The 23,362-nt window shown below is 40.5% G+C and overlaps 1 protein-coding gene across 1 annotated transcript in view; it reads left to right on the top strand.

Annotated features, from left to right (window-relative positions):
* Nucleotides 1-1,244, top strand: part of LOC129939488 (tubulin beta-3 chain) — a 38,069-nt gene extending 36,825 nt beyond the window's left edge. The window contains exon 4 of the mRNA XM_056047511.1: nt 23-1,244. Within this exon, the coding sequence (XP_055903486.1) occupies nt 23-973 (951 nt within the window). The 3' untranslated portion in view covers nt 974-1,244. The remainder of the gene's footprint in view (nt 1-22) is intronic.
* The last annotated feature ends 22,118 nt before the right edge of the window (nt 1,245-23,362 follow it).

The following is a 23,362-nucleotide window of genomic DNA, read 5'->3' as shown; positions in this document are numbered from 1 at the left end:
TCATGACATCTTTCTCTATTAGGGCTTCCAACTAACGCACTCGCTTGGTGGAGGAACCGGTTCTGGAATGGGAACTCTGCTTATTTCCAAAATTCGTGAGGAGTATCCCGATAGAATTATGAACACTTACTCCGTAGTGCCATCCCCAAAGGTCTCTGACACCGTTGTAGAGCCATACAACGCCACTCTGTCCATCCATCAGCTGGTCGAGAACACTGACGAAACCTATTGTATCGATAACGAAGCTCTTTACGATATTTGCTTCCGAACGCTGAAGGTATCCAACCCGAGCTACGGCGATCTCAATCATTTGGTCTCCCTTACCATGTCCGGTGTGACGACTTGCCTTCGTTTCCCCGGCCAATTGAATGCTGATCTACGTAAGCTGGCCGTTAACATGGTGCCTTTCCCACGTTTGCACTTCTTCATGCCTGGATTTGCACCCCTCACATCCCGTGGATCGCAACAATACCGAGCCCTAACCGTTCCCGAGCTGACACAGCAAATGTTCGACGCCAAGAACATGATGGCGGCATGCGACCCCCGTCACGGTCGCTATTTGACAGTTGCCGCAGTCTTCCGAGGACGCATGTCAATGAAGGAAGTCGACGAACAGATGCTCGCCGTGCAGAACAAAAACAGCAGTTACTTCGTTGAATGGATTCCTAATAATGTGAAGACCGCCGTGTGCGACATTCCACCGAAGGGCCTGAAAATGTCATCGACCTTCATCGGAAACACAACCGCCATTCAGGAACTCTTCAAGCGAATCTCAGAACAATTCTCGGCTATGTTCAGGCGTAAGGCCTTCTTGCATTGGTACACCGGTGAGGGCATGGACGAAATGGAGTTCACAGAGGCCGAGAGCAATATGAACGACTTGGTGTCCGAGTACCAACAGTACCAAGAGGCGACCGCTGATGACGAATTCGATCCTGAATTGGCTGAGGACGTTGAAGGAGAATGTGTCTAACGGAATGAGAATCTCCTTCCTTCCTTCCTAAAAAAAACCATTGAAAGCGTAAAAAGTTCCAAAGTTCCATAAAAAAGAACGTTTAACTCAACTCTGCCTTAAATCATATATTTTCTACTACATTTTACTTCAAAAAAATAATTACATTATCATCTTTTAAAATATAGTGACTCTCTAGCTCTATCTGTATTCGTATTCACATCTATAAATTTTTGTATTCATGACACATCAAATCGCCAATCATTAATTTTAGCTGTTTAAGGATGAGAAATTAAAATTCCTATATGAAAGTACATAGTTTAAGTTTGATAGCTTTCTCTAATTTTCTTAAATATTTATAAAAAATCTTTTAAATGTCATTTTTGTTCGTTTTCCTCATTTTTATCTTTGTGCTTATTTTTTAGTCAGTTTCACCCCAAAGAGGTTTTCTTTGTTTAAAAATTCATTTTTTATACTAAATAAATATGTTTGTCCTTTTGTTCTTCAGCATTTTCGAAAACTTTATGATTTACATTTTATTAATAAGAATTTTCTTTCATAGCAAATAAGAACTATATATGTAATATTATAAAAATATATCTGTCGAATTTTATTTAATTTTTTGTTCACAAATAAATTTAAAAGAAAAATCATTATTTAAGAAATTTTGTTTTATTTTTTAAGACCACATCAAAAGAAAAGTGAAACTGGTAAATCACCCAAATTATTTTGATAAGAAGCAATATTTTTGAAAATGAATAATTTTTAAAACATTCAAAGTAAGGTTTTACATATCCACAAGGTCTAATCACAAAGGATAAGCTTCAATGGGCTCTCAACAGCTTCAAACCATTTAAAGCTGCAGGACCAGATGGTATAATACCAGTCGAATTACAAAAGGCTTCTGATATAATTGCACCAATCCTTGAGGCAATTTTTACCAGCTGTCTTTACCTGGTCCATGTTCCCTCGGCATGGAGAGAAGTTAAAGTTGTTTTTATACCTAAAGCAGGTAAATGCTCCCAAGTCAATCCTAAAGATCTACGACCTATAAGTCTAACTTATTCCTTCTTAAGACCCTGGAAAGATTGATTGATATCCATTTAAGGGCACGTATCGACACAAGGCTTCTGTCCTCGTCTCAACATGTCTACTGTAAAGGTAAATCGGTGGAAACAGCGTTACACACTTTAGTACGCACCATCGAATATTCCCTCCATCATAAAGAGTTCACTTTGGTTGCTTTCCTTGACATCGAAGGTGCCTTTAACAACGTGGACACATCTGCAATCACATCTGCACTAATATCTCTAAATGTAGAGAGTTCGCTTTGGGAGTTAATTCATTTAATGCTTACTAGCAGAATAATTAACTCAAAACTGGGCAACTCTTCTAGCAGACGATTCGTTAGAAGAAGGACACCGCAAGGTGGTGTTCTATCTCCTCTCCTCTGGAACCTAGTGGTGAATAAAATCCTTACTAGTCTGGATGCGGAGGGTTTCAGAGTGATAGCCTATGCGGACGACGTTGCTATAGTAGTTTCAGGAAAGCATCTTAACATCCTAAATGAACTCTTACAAAATGCCTTGGACAGACTAATACTTTGGGCTGATCGGTGTGGACTGGGTGTTAACCCACACAAAACCGATCTGGTCTCATTTTCGAGGAGATAAAAAATTCCATTTGTCAACCCTCCCTATATTAAAGGAATTCAATTAAAATTCTCATACGAGGCTAAATACCTGGGTCTTGTCTTAGACAAAAAACTAAATTGGAAACGCAACGTACAGGAAAGAGTCAAAAAAGCTACTGTAGCTCTCTTTTCTTGCAAAAAAGCTATTGGTAATAAATGGGGTTTACATCCCAGAATCACGCATTGGCTATATACATCGGTAATCAGACCGATTTTAACGTACGGTGTTCCAGTATGGTGGACTGCTTTAGAGAAAGGTATAAACAGGGATAAGTTAAATAAAGTCCAACGTTCAGCCTGTCTATGTATAAGCGGATCGCTTCGCACGACCCCGTCTGCGGCACTGGACACCTTGCTCTACCTTACACCTCTTGACATATTTAGCAAACAAATAGCTGCAAGCTCGGCTATTCGCCTCAATGCTTCGTCGCAGTGGACTAACAACAACATTGGCCACTCCGTAATTCTAAGGTACTTAGAATCAATTCGACAGGAATTTCCAGATTTCTATACCTACCAGATCTTTTTGGGAGGATAGGACATTCTTGGAGGATGAGTCAATCCATTTTTACACAGATGGCTCAAAAACCAAAGAAGGGGTTGGTGGAGGTGTGTACTCTGAACGACTGAAATCAAGTCTCTCATTTCGCCTTCCCAATGATTGTAGCGTGTTCCAGGCGGAACTTTTGGCGATTAAGGAAGTCTTGTCTTGGCTCAAAGAAAATGTGATATCAACATCTGATACCCGTATTTTCTCTGATAGCCAGGCCGCTACCAAATCTCTGGACTCTGTCTCTACAAACTCTATAACAGTCCATAACTGTCGATCATCTCTAATGGAGATGGCGCAACAATTTAATATTCACCTTTGCTGGGTGCCGGGCCATAGAGACATTCCAGGTAACTGTAAGGAAGATGAACTCACCAGGAACGGTACAGTACAGCCCATCCTACCATTTTTGGCAAGTACTGGGATACCAATCAACACTTGTAAACTCCTGCTTATGCAAGACGCTGTGAGGAGGGCAGGCACCAGGTGGACCAACATCACCACGTGTCAAGCCACAAAAAACATCTGGCCAACACTGGATTTAAAACGTTCAAGGTGCTTGCTCTCTCTAAGCAGATCGCATATAAGCTCGATAATAGGTGTCATAACCGGACACTGTCTAATAGGAAAGCACGCCACGAGACTAGGCGTATTCTCAAATGACTCTTGCAGAAGCTGTTTGGACGAGGAAGAGGAAGAAACGGTTCTTCATCTTCTCTGCACATGAACTGCTTTGGCTCGAAAACGCAAGAATTACCTAGGAGAGTTCTTCTTTAACTATCTAAACGATCTAAATCATATCGGTATAATCAGCCTCTCACGTTTCGTAAGGGACTCTAACTGGTTCCATTGAGCTTAGGAGGAAGCCTCAAGATTCATGTGGTATCACAATAGGCCATTAAACTGGCCTAAGTGCGTCCGTTTCCATCTTGGACAGCCACTATAACCTAACCTAACCTAAGGTTTTCCAATGAGGCAATTCATTTTGAAATGTTTGATAAAAACGAGTGTTTTTTAAGAGGTATCAAAAGTTCAGTATCGGCCGCTACGGCTTTGGTTTCAGCAACGTTTCCTTTTCATGAAAATTTCCGTGACCAATTCACACATTTGCTGCTGTATGTCCGCGGTAACTTTTTCTGTTAAGGACTTTAGTCGATTGTGGGGCCTTGACATATGCCAACATTGTTCACCTCTTCGAGGAATAACGCTGTCAAGAAGCTTTTCTTGCAAAATTTTTGTTTAATTAATTCTGTTGCACATAGTAATGTCTTTTGAAAAATAAATTTAGTCCATATAGAGATATCATGGTCATAGCTTGGAAGTGAAATCCATTCCATAAGTAAGGTCCAACATAACCACCACGTTGGGGCCTGAGAGGGCTTTGTTGCAGCTGTTGCGTCTTGAGTTCTTGTGTTTACTGAACTTTAAGATACTTAAGACCTAAGCCTTTATGAAAAATTCGGTGTACAGCTACAAGACTCAACGCCTTATCTCAACACCACCAACAACAATGTGGGACACTCCATCATTTTGAACCTCTTTAGTTCTATACCAAAGTACATAGACTACACTATTCCTAAACCCCTATTTGGAAAAAACTACCAGGTATCCATTCCATCCAGAGATGAATGGGAAGACAAAAAAACTCCTGGATGACGACAAAACAATTAATTTTTATACTGATGGATCCAATACAATGAGTTGGTAGTGGTGTGTACTCAGAAAAGCTTAATCTAAGCATCTCATTCAGTTCAGCTTAACAATAGAACACAGAAAAGAGGTAAAACTCTGCAGCAGCTTCAGGTAGATATCGAGCGATTGGTTCACCTGGCATATCCAACAGATGGTAACGAGATAATAAATCAACTTGCTGTTGAAGCCTTTGTAAGAGCTGTGGGCGATATACACCTCCAAAGGGCTATCTGCACTTCCGGAAAGCGAACACTACCAGAAGCATTGCCTTTCGCTCTAACGATGGAAGCTTCAGAACAAGCTTTCCAAAACGTGCATCGCGTAAGAGAAATAGGAGTCCAAGAACGTTCTTGTCAGAAGGCTACTGTGCAAAGGATTCAGCGAGACGGACCAGCACGATGCTGGAACTGCAATAAGACTGGGCATTTACAGCGACAGTGCAGATTACCGCGAAGAGGAACCGCGTGCCAATACTGTGGAAATAGAAGTAATTCAACCGGTCAAAGCAACAGAAACAACGTAGCTACCATTGACACCGGTGCCACGGCGTCAATCATACGGCAAGACCTCGTTAAGAAGGCATGGCTCCACAACACCAACAGCTATCGTCTAAGGACTGGAACTGGAGAGGCCGCAAAAGTTTATGGTGAGGTACGTCTTAAGATCCGGATGGCAGAGTTGGAATTCACTCACCAGTTCCTGGTAGCAGATATATGCAACGAGTGTATTGTCGGCGTCGATTTCATGAAAGATCACGGGGTGATATTGGACATCGGGAACCAAGTCCTGAAATATTGAAACATGGAGATTCCGATGATCTATGGCACTAACTGGTATGAGACCTTGTTATCTGTGAAAATTGTAATCAAAGAAGATTTCACTTTGCTTGCTTCTTCAGAAGTATTCGTGTAGATGAAATTGAAGGGTAAGCCTGGCAGCCATCGATACCACATGGTCGAACCAGCATCTGTAAAGTCTTCCCAAAACGTCACCATTGGGAAGACTCTTGTGAGACCTTTAAAGAACATGGTTCCGGTACGAATACTGAACACAAAGCCATATGAAGTTAAGCTTAGAAAAGGTGAGATTGTCGGACAATGCGAATCTGTATCAGCGATAACAAGGACCAACGAAGAAGAATCAGGGCAATCCTTGAAGTCCGAAGAGCAGCTCTCCATAAAGACGAACATTCTCAAGTCATCTAATCTTGGCCACCAACAACGAAGAACTGCAGAAGGTCTCCCCGAAGAATTTGCAGACATCTTTTCATCATTGAAAGGGAAATATGGCAGAACGCAACTGGTGCAACATCGAATCAATACCGGGGATGCAAGGCCGATTCGTCAACCTGCAAGACGCTTTCCATTAGCCAAACAAGGTGAAGTTGAAGAACTGATAACCACCATGAATGAAGAAGAGCTAATCGAAAACTCTAAAAGTCCTTGGACGTCTCTAGTAGTCCTGGTAAAGAAGAAAGACGGATCAACCCGCTTTTGCGTGGACTATCGAAGGTTGAATAATGTGACCAAGAAGGATAGCTACCCTCTGCCTAGGATCAGTGATACTCTGGACGCAAAGAAAGGAGCACAATGGTTCTCAACTTTGGACTTGAAAAGTGCTTTCTGGCAAGTCGAAATCCATCCTGAGGACAAAGAAAACACAGCATTCTCAACAGGAAACGGATTGTGGCAGTTCAAAGTGATGCCTTTTGGACTTTGCAATGCTAAAGCGACTTTTGAGCGCCTAATGGAATGCGTCCTACAAGCACTCACATGGAAATCTTGCCTGATCTATTTGGATGATGTCATAGTATACGGGAAAACATTTGACGAACATTGTACAAATCTAAGAGCCGAGTTTCAAAGACTTTGAGAAGCCCCCAGAAAAGTGTTCACTCTTCAAAACCGAAATGAAATATCTGGGACATATCATCTCATCCCAAGGAGTAAAAACGGATCCTGATAAGGTTGACACCGTGAAGAATTGGCCAACACCACAAGACAAACACCAACTCCGAAGCTTTCTGGGTCTAGCCACCTACTATAGGCGCTTTGTGAAGGACTTTGCTCGAATCGCCAAGAGTCTACAGTTTAAATGGTCAGGTGAGTGCGAGCGCAGCTTTCAAGAGCTCAAGCAACGCTCGTGTAATGCACCAGTGCTGACCTACCCAACTCCAGGAAAACCGTTCATAATTGATACTGATGCCAGCAATGTCGGGATAGGTGCTGTACTTTCGCCGGTGTATAATAGAGAAGAAAAGGTGATTGCCTATTACAGCAAGGTACTCTCGAAGTCGGAAAGAAACTATTGTGTGACCAGAAGAGAACTTCTTGCACTGATTTTGGCAACAAAGCACTTCCATAAGTATCTCTATGGACAGAAGTTTCTTCTCCAAACTGACCATTGAGCCCTGAACTGGCTTTTGAATTTCAAGAATCTAGAGGGTCAAGTGGCAAGGTGGATTGAGAGGCTCCAGACGTACGATTATGAAATTCAACATTGGAAGGGGAAGCTTCACTCAAATGCAGATGCACTGTCTCGGAGACCATGCAAGCAAGACTGTAAGCATTGCAGACGACAAGAAGAAAAAGAGGTGGTTACTGTCCAACGAACCAGGAAAAACCAGAATGGACTGATATCTCCGATAGAAGTCCGAATCTGAAGGCCTATTGGGCACAGTGGGACTCGTTTCATGTCCAAAAGGGTGCCCTTCGACGTAAATGGGAATCAGCAGATGGAAAGTCTTATGTAATGCAGCTAGTCTTACCGAGATCGAAGGTTATGGACGTTCTGCGAGAGATGCACCGTGGAATTTCGGGAGGCCATCTAGGAGTGAACAAGACGGTGGAAAAGGTTCGACAACGATTTTACTGGCTACATGCAAGGGAAGATGTCGAGAAGTGGCGCCGAAAATGCGATACCTGTGCTGCCACCAAAGGCCCGAACAAAAAGAACCACAGCCAAATGCAGCAGTATAATGTCGGAGCACCCTTCGAAAGGATTGCAGTAGACGTGGCCGGTCCGTTTCCGGAAACAAATAATGGAAATCGTTACATTCAAGTCGTCATGGATTACTTTAGCAAGTGGCCTGAAGCGTACGCTTCAAACCAAGAAGTCAAAACAGTCGCAGACAAAATTGTCTTCAACTGGGTGAGCAGATTCGGTGTTCCGGAAAACCTAAAGTTGTACATCGCGACCGACTACATCGCTACATTGGTGATGAGAAGGATGGATTTGTTCGGGACGATCAATCCTAAGGAGGGGGCAATGTAATATGTATACACTCTTTATCTCTTTTAATATCATATTAAAGTAGAATAAAATAAGGGGCAACATATAGTTGCGGTGACAATCTGTTCATTATTATAATGAACAGTTCATTATTTGAAGAAAATATTCATTATGAATTACTGTGTGTTGGAAAACATAAAAATGTTCATTATTTTAGAAATTGCTCATCATTTGTTCATTGTTTTATGACTTTTTTTTTTAAGGAAAGCCTAAGCATGAAAACCATTAAATGTTTATTGAAAACGTACCCTAAAATCATAATTGGTAGTCTTTCTTTTTCGGAACACTTCCTACTCTCCCAATTACAAAAATCAGATCATATTATTCATCCTTACAATTCAGAGTAGATTGTTGAAAATTTTTTGTTGGCATACCACCATACTGTTTCATACAGGCCAGCTGTTTTGGCACTAAGTAAAACGCAAGTAGGTGAGGATTCCGATCCTGCTGAATTTTTTATTCATGGGTATAGCTTGGTGCCTTTATTCTTTTCCCACCATGGCCTCGCCATATACAGTGGTGAACACGAAAATAGCAGTAGGTAAAAAATAAAAGAAATATCGAAACGAAAATTAAAACTTTAATTTATTTTAAAATTTAAACTGTTCTACAGAAAGGTATTTTAATAAGGTAAATAATAAAGAACTTTTTTTAATTTCAGCGTTTTTGTTAACTAAAAAAAAATGTAAATTAAATTTTCAAAGGTAACATTGAAATAGCAGTGATAGTCTCAATTAAGCTTATATCACTGTTATGTGATATTAAACAATTGAAATAATAATAAAAAAAGGATTCTGCTTCAGTACTTTGTTGAATTTCCCCGATTTTTAATAACAGCCTGACACCGCCGCCGTGGCATAGAATCTACCAAACGCTTGCAACGCTCCGCTGGTATACTATACCATGCATTTTTAACTGCTGCCCAAAGTTGATTGTTGTTGGTTGGATTGGCATTATGCACAGCTCTTTTAAGGTCGCCCCAAAGGTTTTCAATGGGATTCAAGTCAGGGGACTGGGCCGGCCAGTCCATAACATGAACCCCATTGACCCGAAACCACTCCTTTGCCTTCCGACTAGTGTGTTTCGGGTCATTGTCTTGCTGGAAGACCCATTTCACTGGCATTTCTTCTTCTGAGTATGGTAACATGATATTTTGTAAGATGTCAACATAAACATTTTGGTCCATAATCCCATCGATTTTGTGTATTGGGCCAACACCGTTATAGGAAAAACATCCCCATACCATGAGCGATGAACCACCGTGTTTGACGGTTTTCGTTGTATATTTTGGTAGGTATTCGGTGTTCTGAGGACGTCTAACAAACTGCCGGGAACGAGTGCCACCGTACAGGACAATTTTGGACTCGTCCGTCCATAAAATGTTTCGCCATTTTTCCACAGAAAAGGAAGCAAATTTTCTTGCGAACTCCAGACGTTTTTTTTTGTGAATTTTTGTAAGTAAAGGTATTTTTCTTGGGCTACGTGCTGGTAATTTTGCTTCCAAAAGCCTTCTTCTAACGGTCATATCACTCACATTCAAATTCAGCTCTTTTCTGATTTGTACAGCTGACTTTTTTGGATCTAGTTTGGCTGATCTCACAATCCTTCTATCATCCTGGCATGTTGTTTTTCTTATTCCACCTCTGTTTTCAGGTTTTTTAACAAATTTTATAGCAATGGCTATCATTTTGGCGGAGCATGAACAAATGCGCTGGATTTCTGTATAAGATTTACCTTCTCTGCGCAGCGAAAGTATATTAAGTTTCGTTGCTCGCCGGTGCAATGCTTACCACGACCCACTATTGTGAATTCAAAAAGAAAACAGATTGTGTAAAAGCCAGTTCCTGGTTAAAACTATTTAATTAAGATAACTCACTTATTTTAAAATGATTTCTGAGTGAATTTTTCAAAATAAAAACAAAAAATATAAAATTTTTACAGACCACTGCTATTTTATTGTGCACCTGAAATAAGATCTACAAAAGCAAAAGTAACTGTTTTTGCATGATCATGAATTGCTTGCTATTGTTTTCTCTTTTTTTCTACTGCTTAATATTTTATCTTAATCTGACCGCATTCATTTTTAATGAGTGAGTTCGGAACTAAGAGAAGTAATGCATTGCTTTATTTTTTTGAAACTACTGCTATTTTCGTGTTCACCACTGTACATTAGGAATGATGTTGCTTATCAGCTCTTACCACAACATGGCCTTTGCACCAATTCCTTTTTTAATTATTAAAAATAAATTTAAATTGGGTGGCGCAACAGTCCGTTGTGAACCAGGGCTTAGTGACTTACAACTCTCAACCATTCCTGTGTGCGAGTACTGTTGTCAGGAATGGAAGGGACCTACAATTTCAGGCCGAATCCGAACGGCTAATTTGAGAAAGCACTTTTTCATGACAAGAAATATTCTTGAAGGATTTGTCAATTCCTCGCAACAGGCAGTACCCGCAAAAATTATTTTTTTTTTAAATTACGATGGCACAGGCAGGGATTGAACCCAAGACCCCTTGCATGACAGTCCAACGCACTAACCATCATGCCACGAGTACTACTCCTTTTTTAATTATATGTGGTTTTAATTCTCCGTAAATAAGCGAATCATTCACTACTGCTTCCTTTATCGAAGCCCAAATTTAGACAGAGTATCAACTTCTCGTGAATTTGATGCTTTGTCTTATTCCCTTATTCCATCCAAAAAATTGTTTCGTCCTATCCTCGCACTGAAATCGTTGTTACGCGCGATTTCAATGTACACAATTCTTCATGGCTTCAACATTCAGGCCAGACAACACCCGATGGACTGTGTGCAGAAGTCTTCGCTGAGTTGAACCACCTAACTCAGCTTGTCAACGAGCCCACCCGAATATAGGAAGTTGAAGGTCGAGCAGACACTCTTGACTTGTTTCTTACCTCTGACCCTGACAAGTACACTGTTAGTGTTCTATCTCCTCTAGGCACATCTGACCCTTGTGTTATATCAGCAAATTTCTCGTGTCAAAACTGTTCACTTAAAGAAAGATCTCCTAAGAGAACCGTTCGGCAATACGAGAAAGCCAACTAGGACGGTCCCAATAATTACTTCTGGATCTTTAACTGGTCACTATGCTTCCTCGATAGTGATGTTGATGCCAGCGCTGATATGATCACAAGTTTAATTCTCCGGGGAATGAGAACTTTTATACTGAACAGGGTTAAAAGTATCAGACCCAAGGAAAACGCATGGTTTGATGCGAGCTGTAAAGAGGTTATTAGGGCCAAAGAGGTTAGTTTCCGTTGCTATAAAGCCAACCGTACTGAGGAAAGCCGGAATAAGTTCAAACAAGCCAGGAAGGCCTGCAACGCCCATATTCGACGGACCAAATTTTTACATGACCAAAATTTACGGCAAAAAATACTGCAATGTCCCAAAGGCAGTAAAAATTTTTGGCCATTTGTAAAAAACATGAGGAATTCTTCCTCTTCTTCGGTTCCTACGCTCGTTGTTAATGACACTCCTTTTGTTAGCTTTTTAGAGAAAGCTAATCTCTTTGCTATGCAGTTCGCCGCCAATTCTACGCTGCCAGTGAGTGTTATGACTCCGCCTGTACTTAAGCGAGTTAGTGATTCTATGGGACCAATCTTTTTTCGCACTCGTACTGTGGCAAGAGTCCTAAGAGATCTAAACACACATAAATCCGCTGGTCCGGATGGTATCCCCGCTATTGTTCTGAAGAGGTGTTCTTCAACGCTGGCAAAACCACTGCGTAAGGCGAATCTTCCTCACCCTCTAACTACCGACCGATTGCACTTACGTCCCTTCTTTCCAAGGTCATGGAAACGCTGATTAATTTTCAGCTCAAGAAATATCTTGAAGATCGAAAGCTTCTTAATGACCGGCAATACGGCATTCGTAGCAATAGGTCCACTGGTGATCTCATGGTTCATCTCACCGAACAGTGGAGCAAATCTTTACATCGTTTTGAAGAAAGTAAGATTATTGCACCAGATATTTCAAAAGCATTTGATAGGGTTTGGCATCAGGCTCTCTTATCGAAAATGCGTGCATTCGGTTTTCATGAATACCTGCTTCATTGGATGAGTAATTACCTTTCGGATAGTTCAATACAAGTTGTATTGGATGGATTTAAATCTGAAAACCATAAAATAAATGCTGGTTTGCCGTAGGGCTCTGTACTAACTCCAACACTCTTTCTCATTTTTATTAATTATCTCCTGTCTGCAACTTCTAATCCAATACATTGTTTCGTTGACGATAGTACTCTTAGCTTTTCATATTCGTTTTCAGATTCACATCCCTCTTCTTCGGATGTGGAACTGCAACTAAATTCCGACCTAAACAGCATTGTCCAATGGGGAATAAGAAACCGCGTGGAATTTGATGTTTCGAAAACGCAATGCTGTTTTGTATCGTTAAAGCGAAGTATACCCCCTTGCCATTATCCATTTATGGCACTTGCATCGAGGAAACTGAACATCTCGATATTCTCGGTATGTGTATCACCAACCACCAACGATCACATACGATGTCGCCAAAAATGCCGCAAGATGCTTGGGTTTTCTAAGGCGATGCAAGAAGTTTTTCTCCCCCTCTGATCTGGCTGTTATTTAGACTTATATACGTCTAAAGCTTTAGTATAACTCCCATATCTGGGCTGATGCTCCTGCAACTTACTTAAGCCTATTGGATAGTATTGAATGTAGGGCATTTAAATTGATAGATGATAATATCATCATAAGTTCATTTACATCGCTTGAACATCGCCGTAAGGACTCTTGTCTTACCCTTTTTTACCGCTATTTTAACGACTTATGCTCTACTTATGTTCAGTATACCCTCGAGCCCAACTTCGGCCGTACTGTCAAATAAAGAGATTCGTTCTTTAGCCGTACTACGCGAATGTGGAATCCCTTACCACACTCTGTCTTTCCTAGTCGTTGCAATATTCAGTAATTCAAAACCAATGTGCACCAACATCTCATTTTAAACCCTCTCTCCTCTTTCTAGTGCTCACAGTGTGCCTCTGCATAATAAAGGTAGTAATATCCCCTTGAGTGTGTGTTTATTATAAAAAAAAGTGTAAATAAGTTTTAATTATTGTCGAACCAAGCCGAATATTACAATACAATAATAGTTTAATTTTTTTAAACTGGCGGAACTTAGTTTCATAATTATACGATAAGCTGTACTATTGTTTGTTGTTCTGCAAAAAGTTATTGCTTATAAAAAATATAACAATTTATCAACGATACTGCCAAATTTTTTTTATTGAAGAACCGTTTTACCAAGACCATAAACTACGAACGAACCCGTTTCCTACAGTTCTTATTTAATACAGATTCAATTTACAAAATGACAAACAAAACAAAAAGTTAAATATATTTAATTCCTGATATTTTATTAACATTTCATAAAGTTAATAATTAGTTCTGTTCTGAATTCCTCTTAATTTTTACAATTTTGTTTTAAATTATTCTGACAAATTTTCAGTTGTATCAATTTTTAATTATAAAAACCGGACTACTGTAAGTCATAGGAGGATAATTCTATCTATAATCTGTTTGAACTTAAAAACGTCTTAAGTGCAACATAAAATTTCGAAAATAGTGACAGGAAACGGAAACTTTAATGGAAGCAACGAAAAACTCAACGAAGTACTACTTTTTCCGGTGGATTTTATCAGAGACACAAACCAAATATAACGAAAACCGATTCAAAACATTTACTGCATAAACCTTTTCTCATATCCATAATGACATTGCATACATTTAGGATATATATTTGCAACAGTCATTCTCAAAGCGTTTCAATACAAATTCTCAAATTCAAAAATAAGAAAGACATGGTTAACTTTCGTTCTTCATTTTTACAGTTTGGATTTCAAATCAAAATAAAAACTATATATTATTCGGAAAGTAATTAGGTGGCAAAAGCAATACAAATTCAATTTGACCTAATTTGCTAAGTAAAATGAAAACCTCCGTAGATAGGAAAAACCAACATAAGCATTAGCAGCTTCGGCAGCTAAATAATAAACCACAATAATACCTACACAAACACATGTATATGTATGTATCTCAGTCAGCCATCATCGTTCAACATTAGATCATAAAAATAAAAGAAAATGGATGCAAAAAGAAAACAAATCATAGACAGATGAAAGAAAAATGAAAAACAAGCTTGAGACCGGCGAAGACGAAGACCCCATCATAAAGCCATGGAGCGTTGAGCACGTTACATAACTTTCATAATAATTTTTATTCGTTTTTTTATTTTCTAGCTGGTATATCGTGAAGTTTCACTTTCATGCCCACAAGTCTATCAAAAGAAACCCCAGCCATCGTTTTCGTTGTCGTTGTCGGCGGCGTCATTTCTGTCAAGACTCTCAAGAAAACTGCAAGCTGTAGGTAACTAGAGGTATAGGTAAACCTATAGAGCTAGAGTTAGAGGTAAAGACAACTAAGCCAACGAAGACAACGAAGACGCTCTAAAGCCACTAATCCAAGTCGAATGGCTTAGATGGGCATCGTGCATGCCATGATTGTTTGCTTATTTGCTTTAACCATTTTCCCGCTCCGATCGCGGTTCGTTGTGTATTTTTGTTGTTAGAGTAGTTTGTGGCGCTGCTGGTACCCAGATTATGTGCGAGGCTCTTTTCTTCTTCGCCTGCGTTAAACGTTAGAAGAGGAGGAGAGGCAGCCCGATGAAATGGAAATGAAAAAGACCCACAAGCTCACATCAAAACATCATCGGAGCTCTAAGGAGGAAGAGGCGCAGAAGAAAGGCATTATGTATGCAAAATGTGGGTCAGTGCGATGAAGTGCAGATTTTATAATCATATTATGCGAGCTTAGGAAAAAGATCGACAAAAACAAAGTACACATGATTTTGCTTAGAAAGCGAGAGTGAGAGAGATGAAGAAAAGAGGTCCTCTGATGCAACCAACTGGCTCCTTAAACGAGACTCGCGATCTAAGGCTGTGGCGATGGTGGCGGCAGCGTGGTGTTTGGATGTAACTCCATCAAGAGTGCAAGTTCATAAAAATAGAAACAAATAGATTGTAGATTGCCCACAACTCGCATCGCGACTTACATAGAAGACGTTAAGTTTGTTGCTGTGGTTGGAGGCGTCATTGGCGTCCACGATGACGATTACAACGACAACGAGCTGCTGCTAGTTGCTCCGCCAAATCCAAACCAAGATGAAGATCAGGAAAAAGTATTTTTAAATGCTTCAATTTGTGTTATATACTTCGGTTTGGATTTTGGATCTTTTTGACTGAATGGAAGCTGAATTCGGTTGGAAATCGGAATCGGTAGTCCGTGGGTTGGATTTGGATGCCAAAGATGACGATGATGATGACGATGATAATGGTGACTGTGATGATGATGGTGATCACGAAGGGACTGGTTTTTGTGGTTCTTTTTGATTGTCAGGCACTTGGAAGTTTATCTTGATTATAGACTTTTATAGAGAGGGATATCGCTGGTTTGTGCCCTGATGTTGAGCGAAGAGACTACAATGGAAATGGGGACAAATACGAGCGAGATGGATTGCGATTAATTTTTGGTTTTCAGTTAGAAAATTTAGCAAACAATAGAAAAATTTCAATGCACAGCATGAAAAAGAAAATTACGTAATCCTAGAAAAATATAGAAACAGAAGAGCTTCTGATGGAAAATGGAGACAACAAGAACACAATTAAGATTGATTTCAGGTCCATATCGTCATATAATGGTTAGCTTTAGTCTGATTTATGTGTTCGTGGTTCCGTAAGTTCCAAAAAAATAGCCGAAATAATAAATAATATAGGATTGCATAATTTTAAGTATGAGTAACTTAATCTTAGACATTTTGTTAATGGTTTTTAATTTGTGGTCCTAAAAAATTATAATGTTTAGCAAAGTTTTAGAGGATATCTAAAAAATAAGAACACTTGGTAAAAATTAACATTAATTATTAAAATTAATTAAAATTAACAACCTATTGTTGAGGCCTAACATTTTAATAAGAATCAATTTTCTAAATATTTATTAATCAATACGAAAAGGATATCCGAACATGTCTTAAAAGTGACAGTTCGTGAAAATAACAAAACAAACAAACTTAAAATGATCTATTAATTGGAAATCCTAACTGAAGACTCCCATTTTGAAGTTTACTTAAAAATATCAGCCTACGATATGTTATTTGTTCTTGGGCCCCCGCAGACTGCAGACTTTTTATCGACCGATAGTTTGGTCGGCTTCTTAATCAGCATGGAGAGGAATGCATGTGCGCACACACAGTTAAGCACAGTGTGCTTAATCAGTATTGGCGCATACATGCCTGGGCATACATGACCAGTGTTCCCATAACGGCATTATTAATGTTAGATCTAGCATTATAGAGAAGAGAAAAGCATTATGAAATTTTAAAATAATGCTAAATGCTTTTCTGGCATTACCCAACTAACGATGAGCGTTGGATCCATGAGCTGAGTCACCTGAGTTATCTTTTAATTAATTAGGAGCAAATGAACAGAGATATCGCTCTGAATGCACCAGCTTACGATTCAATACAAGAGCGTCTGACACATATTGTGCGGCACACTGGTCTGTAGCCTGTAGGGCGGCTGAATATAAAATATGGATAGAAGTAACTGACATATTTATGGTACGAACACTAAGTTAAACAAATTATGGCAACGAACAAAACGACTAGATTAAATACCCCAGGTGGCACTCCAGTGAAACTGCTAAATCCACTCTCTTTCGAGGTCGGTCCTATGAATTCTGGGAAGGACCAATTATTGCTTTAAAATATTGAGAGACGCAGTTTAAGATGCAAAACATCAGCGAAAAAAAAAACCAAGATCAACGAAGTCAAAGAGAAAGACCAATCAAAATCAAAGAACTACTTTGAAGAATAGCGGCAAGAAAACAACTTGAAGTTCTAGTTCAAAGTCTTCAGCTGCAAGTGAAAAAGCTCAAAGAGAAAGTTTCCTTGCTTGACAAGAAAGATTCAGAATCCACGCTTCAGTTAGGGGCAAAATATGTTGAACCTGAATATCAAACTGATGAAGAAGAGCTCTTGCTTGAAACTGAGAAAAAGAAAAATAAGCATACCACAAAGAAACGTAAACGTAGTCCCGAGACTCGTTCGAGAAATCAGAAAAGCTCTTAAACCGAAAATAACAAAGAGTTGATTACAGGAACTAAAGAAGCGAATAATGTGGTAGCCGTTGCTAAATCAATATCTCACGCTATAGGCAGCAAAAAAATTACACCACCACTAATTATGATCTCAGGATTTGCAGTTTTTGGAGATCTTAAGAAAATAATAGAAAAATGTACTTAAAAGGTTGCAAATACACATCGTACAACAAAGACAACTATAAAGTCACAGTAGAAGAAGCTGACGAGTATAGATCTGTCACTGAAGAACACCAAATACAATGGCACTCATATGAGAACAAAGCTACAAGGTCAATAAAAGTAGTAGCCAGAGGTCTTCATTCCTCGTGCTCTCCTGAGGAAGTAGTTGAAGATCTTGTACACCAAGGCTTCCAAGCTCTTGACAGCCAATCTATTTAAGAATGAGACAATTAAAAACTCCTCTGGAGAATCAATGACCAAGTAACAGGTTACTACCTTTATTCATGCTTGCTTTTGACAGCAAATAAAGTATCGAGGAGATTTATAAAGTAAGATCAATCTTGAGCATAGCTGTTAAAATTGAAGCACTCCGAAAATCTAAAGTTCTTCCGCAGTGCAAACGTTGCCAAGCTTTTGGTCATACCCAAAAATACTGCAACCGAGAGTTTGTTTGTGTAAAGTGCGAAAACATGCAACTAAAAATTGTCCTATGAGCAAAGATTAAAAAGCAAAATGTGTGAACCGCCAGGGTAATCACCCGGCAAGCTCTAGAGGCTGCCCAGTTGCCAAAAAATTCCAAGAGTTCAGAAGCGAAAATAAATCTGCTAGAGACAAACCCAGAAAGACAGTAAATACCGATTTAACTGCTGAAAGCAATACTAAAAAGGCTGTTCAAAGTAAAAGCGATGAAAATAAAGCCTATTCTCAGATTGTTAAAAATGTGCGGAAGAATGAATTTGTTTGTTTTTTAATCATCGATATGGACGTTTTATATGAATTTTAAAATTTAGCATTTTGCTTTTTGAACTCCCATACGATATAGCATTATAAAATTTGAAATACCTATAGCATTATGAAATTTGAGATTATGGCAACACTGTACATGACTATTCTTTAGTCGGCTGATAGTTCAGTTCGCTCTGTGATTTGGCGTCGCGTGCGTGTATTTTGTATATGGCGTCACCCAAATCACAATTCGGACGGCTGTTGGATAGTCTGCGCCCTGTTCAAAAACCAAACTGTTTAGTTGGCTCGGTGTGCGCACTTTCAGCCCAACTCGACTATAAACTATCGGCCGATAAGAAGTCTGCAATATGCGGGAGCCCTAAGTGTTTAGGTTTTCAACCAAGAACTAAACCGTTGAATTGTCAATTCTATACCTAGATTCAAATTTTACATCATCCAACTCTTTGAAGGGAATTGTTAGGGACTTAAAACATCGCACTTTTCTGCACAGAGCCAAGTCTTCACATATTTCGAAATCTTCGTCTTCCGAAAACATTTTCTTAATTTAAAACCAACAAAAATTGTACCATACAACCTTCATCCGCCTAAAAATTAAGCCAAAAATAGTTACACTTTGAGGATGAAGATGATCGTACAGAAAGCGCACTAGGGCCTCACCCAACAAACTTCCCCATCCAGCTCGGTCCCTAGCAAGATGTCTCCAGTTTCCCGCTTCAAGTTTGGTGAGGTCACTTTCTATTGATCCGCGGTCTTCCTCTACTGCGCTGTCTTGTGAGTGTGGATTCGAAGACTTTCCAAGACGGAGCATAGATTTCCATGCGCTCTACGTGACCGAGCCATCTTAGTCGTTGGACTTTTACCCTTCTGGCTAAGTCTACGTCGCTGTACAGCTCGTCGTTCCATCTTCTCCTCCACTCCCCTTCGATGCATATGGGACCGTAGATCACACGAAGAACTTTTCTCTCGAAACGACCCCAGGTGCTTTCATCCGCTTTAGTCATATTTCATACTTCTGCACCGCATAGCAGGACGAGGATGATAAGCGACACTTTGGTCCTTCGAGAGAGGACTTTTCCACTAAATTGCTTTCTTAGCCCAAGGAAACAGCGGTTAGCAAGAGTTATTCTTCGTTTTATCTCAGCGCTGGTGTTTTTTTCTGCGTTTACAGCGGAGCCTAGGTAGACGAACTCCTTGACTACCTCAAAGTTACGTCTGTCGATGGTGACGTTTTGACCAAGACGTCGGTGTTGTAGGTCCTTTCTTGACGACAGCATGTACTTTGTTTTGCCCTCATTAACCATTTAACCCATTTTTGCCGCCTCTGCCTCAATACTCACAAAAACCCCATTGACAGCACGCCGAGTTCTTCCGATTATGTCAATGTCATCAGCATATGCTCGTAGTTGGACAGACTTTTGAAAGATAGTGCCTCTAGTGTTGACGTGTGAGCTTTGCACTATTCTTTCAAGAACGATGTTAAAAAAATCGCATAACAGCGCATCACTTTGTCTAAAGCCCTTTTTAACATCAAAAGATTCTGTTAAGTTGTTTCCAACCTTTATGGAGCAGCGTGAATTCTCCATGGTCATCCGGCACAAACGGACGAGTTTGGCATGGATTCTATACAGCTTGTCCCTATAGGTACTATCATATGCGGCCTTGAAATCGATGAAAATATGGTGGGTGTCGATTTGGTGTTCTTGGGTTTTTTCCAGGATCTACCGTAATGTGAATAGTTGATCAACTGTGGACTTTCCTGGTCTAAAATCGCACTGATAAGGACCTATCAGGTTATGGACGATGGGCTTTAGACCTTCACATATTACGGCAGAGAAGATTTTCTAAGCAATGCATCTTTGCATCTTTTTCCGGAATCGGACAAACAATACTGAAGTTTCATTCATCGGCATGCTCTCTTCCGGTCATATCTTACAGATAAGTTGGTGCATGCTCCTAAACAACTTTTATAACTGCTTTAAAGAGCTCGGAATTCTAGCCATCTACTCCAGCGGCTTTGTTAGACTTCAGCTAAGACATGGCAATCTTTACTTCGTCTAAGTCGGGAGGATGGGATTGTTGGCTTTAGGCGTATATGTTGAATGGATTATCCTGCCTGATAGCGAAATTCGGTTCGTCGTCGCCGTTATACAGTCTGTAGAAGTGGTCCTTCCATATCCTCAGCATTGACTGCGGTTCCACCATGATGTTTCCACTTTCGTCTGTGCAGCCTTCGGTTCTAGGTTTATGTACCTGTGAATTTCGTTTCACCTGTTCATAAAACTTTCGAACTTCATTCCTGCTTTTAAACCTCTCAACATCTTCGACCTCACGCTTCTCATGCCCTCTCTTTTTCCTTCTGAGAAGTCGGTCTTCCTCTCGGTTCTTCTGCTCATAGAGCTCATGAGTAGCTCTCGTCCTTTTATGCAGCGCCGCTTTGCGTGCCCGTTGTTTCGCTGCATTTACCTGCCGACATTCCTCATCAAACCAGGGGTTTTTCGTTGGTAGCTGCTTGAAACCCAGCATGTCAGAGGCGGTTTCTCTGATTGCATCTTGGCAATGTTGCCACTGGTTTTCGATACATTGTGTTGGCGGCAGAGAACTTCGAGAGAGGTTACTGGTAACTCGGTCGGAAAAGGATTTGGCGATCTCTGGCGATTGTAGCCGTTCGACGTTGTATCTTCTCCCAGCACCTCCCTGTTTTCCCTTGGGTCTGGAAATCCGAAGTCCTACCTTGGCTACAACGAGGTAGTGGTCCGAGTCGATGTTAGCTCTTTGGAAAGTTCGTGCATCCATGATGCTGGAAGCGTGTCTGGCGTCGATCGCAATATGGTCAATCTGGTTGACGGTAGATTGATCTGGAGAAGTCCAAGTTCCTTTGTGGATGTTGTGGTGTGGAAAACGCTTACTGGCTACCTTGACCCTTGACGTTTCGCCCCGCAGCAAAATCTATGGGCCTGAATCCGTTGTCGGAAGTGTTGTCGTGCAGGCTGTTCTTCCCGATTATTCCACCAAAGATGTCTTCCCTTCCTAGCTTGGCATTAAAATCGCCCAGGACTATTTTAATATCGTAGCTAGGACACTGCTCAAACGTTTTGTCTAAGAGCTCGAAGAACTTATCATTGGTGTTGTTGTCTTTCTCTTCTGTGGGGGCGTGCGCGCATATGAGGCACAGGCTCATGTTGCCGAATTTAGCCTTGATACGGATGGTCATGACACATGATTACATGAGGTGGTCATTTATGCACCTATAGCTCAAAACTTCTTGCCTAAGTCTGTTTCCAATGACGAAGCCGCATCCAAATAAGCGCTGTTGGTTTTCGTGGTAGCAGTCACCATAGTAAATATCGCAGTTTTTCATCCTCTTTTTGCCCGGCCCGGCCTATCCGATCGTATTTCCTAGATGGCGGTGATGTCCGCTTTATAGCAGTCTAGTGCCTCCGCTAATTCTTCGGTTGCACGTGGTCTGTTAAGGGACCTAGCATTCCACGTGTATATCCGAAGTTCGTTGTCCTTAATTCGTTTCCGTAGGTTGTCAACAGTAAATACGTCCGTATCCGAGGCCTGTTGGTGCTTCGCATCTAGGATATAAGTCATCCCGACGGTACAACCCCCAACCTGGGGGGCCGAAATGTATTACACTTTTTTTAAAAACGATCTTTACATCGCAGTGTCAAGCGATTTTTAAGTTTCACATACATATGTTTAATAAACAAAATGAAGAATGTAACAATATATTAGTGGTGGTCGTAGCCTAAGAAGGTGACAAATTCCTTAAGAGTTAGTTTGACAGAAAAAAAGTACACACATTAAAAATATATAGATTCCCTCCATTTCTGGGGCATCCAAAGGTTTGAAAGTTCTATAAGTCACTAGGCCCTGCATTTTATGATCTTTATCATGGTATCTTTCGGATTCTTAAAAGCGGTAAGAATAATCTAATCTAAAAGACAGAATTGTGTTATCGAATCATCAACACGCTTTGGTTAGAATTGTATTGGTCTTTTTAACTTCTGCCGCTTCAAATGGTTTTGCTTAAAGAATAAGTCTTTGAAATGTCAGTTAAACACTCCCATAGACTTGTAGTCATCATCATCTTTAACATCACCGTCATCTTCAACATCTCAAACAGCAGCACATCAAAACGCCAACTTAAACAATCATACTACTCATCCGGAGCTGCCATCATCAGATTGTTATCACACACGCCAAACAAACATCACATAAAATTATGTAACCAATTCCTCGTCTACCGAACTGTCTGCCACAAGATAAAGACCACATCATCCACATTCGTTCCTATCTGAGACAGCCGCTCCAATTGACCATATACTACTCGCCGTATCGTTGAGTTGGTGAGTTGCATAGTTAGAAGCCCGATCTTTGGTAACAACAACATAACAGCCGCAGAGCGATGCACCCGACCATTTCCGCTGGCAGAACCAGGAGGCCAGAACACTAAATTTAACAAGCAGTCTTTAAGCCGGTGGCTGTGCTAGAATAACGTGCTGTGCGGTAGGTTCTGCGCGCACAGTTCGTTCCGGGATTTGAGTTTTGGATTCTTTGACTTGATGATGGCTTGGAGCTCTCGTTGTCGTTGCTTCTTTTTGCAGAATTTCATTTGTGTTTTTGCCCAGCGAGAAGTCTTCGTTGGCTTTATCTAACGTCTGGGTTTTGTTTCTTTTCGAGCAACTATAGCATTACCACTGCGCAGTGCGCAGCGCAGCGCCACCGTTTGCTTCTGCTACTGCTGCCATATCGAATCGTAGAGCTGTCTTTGTTGTTAAGGTGGATGGAAATTTAGGTCAAACATTATTTAAATGGACAAACGAGCGTTGGTACGCTGTGCGATGCCGTAGCCGTGTATATACGAATACGTAGTCGTAGCTCGTAGATACACACTGCGCGCGCAGCTATGATATAATCGGCGACGTCTCTCCGCTTAAAGTCAAATGTTGCGCAACATCCACAATAGCGTAGCCGCAGCTGAATACGAAGACGAAGAAAGCCATCAGACCAAGCGCAAACGTCCGAGTCTGAAGCCGCAACCCGGTGTATAATGGACTAACGACGACGACG

The sequence above is a fragment of the Eupeodes corollae genome, chromosome 1 (assembly GCF_945859685.1).
Source record: "Eupeodes corollae chromosome 1, idEupCoro1.1, whole genome shotgun sequence".
Taxonomy (NCBI): domain Eukaryota; kingdom Metazoa; phylum Arthropoda; class Insecta; order Diptera; family Syrphidae; genus Eupeodes; species Eupeodes corollae.
Note: the sequence above shows the minus strand (reverse complement) of the source record. Positions and strands in the feature narration are given on the sequence as shown.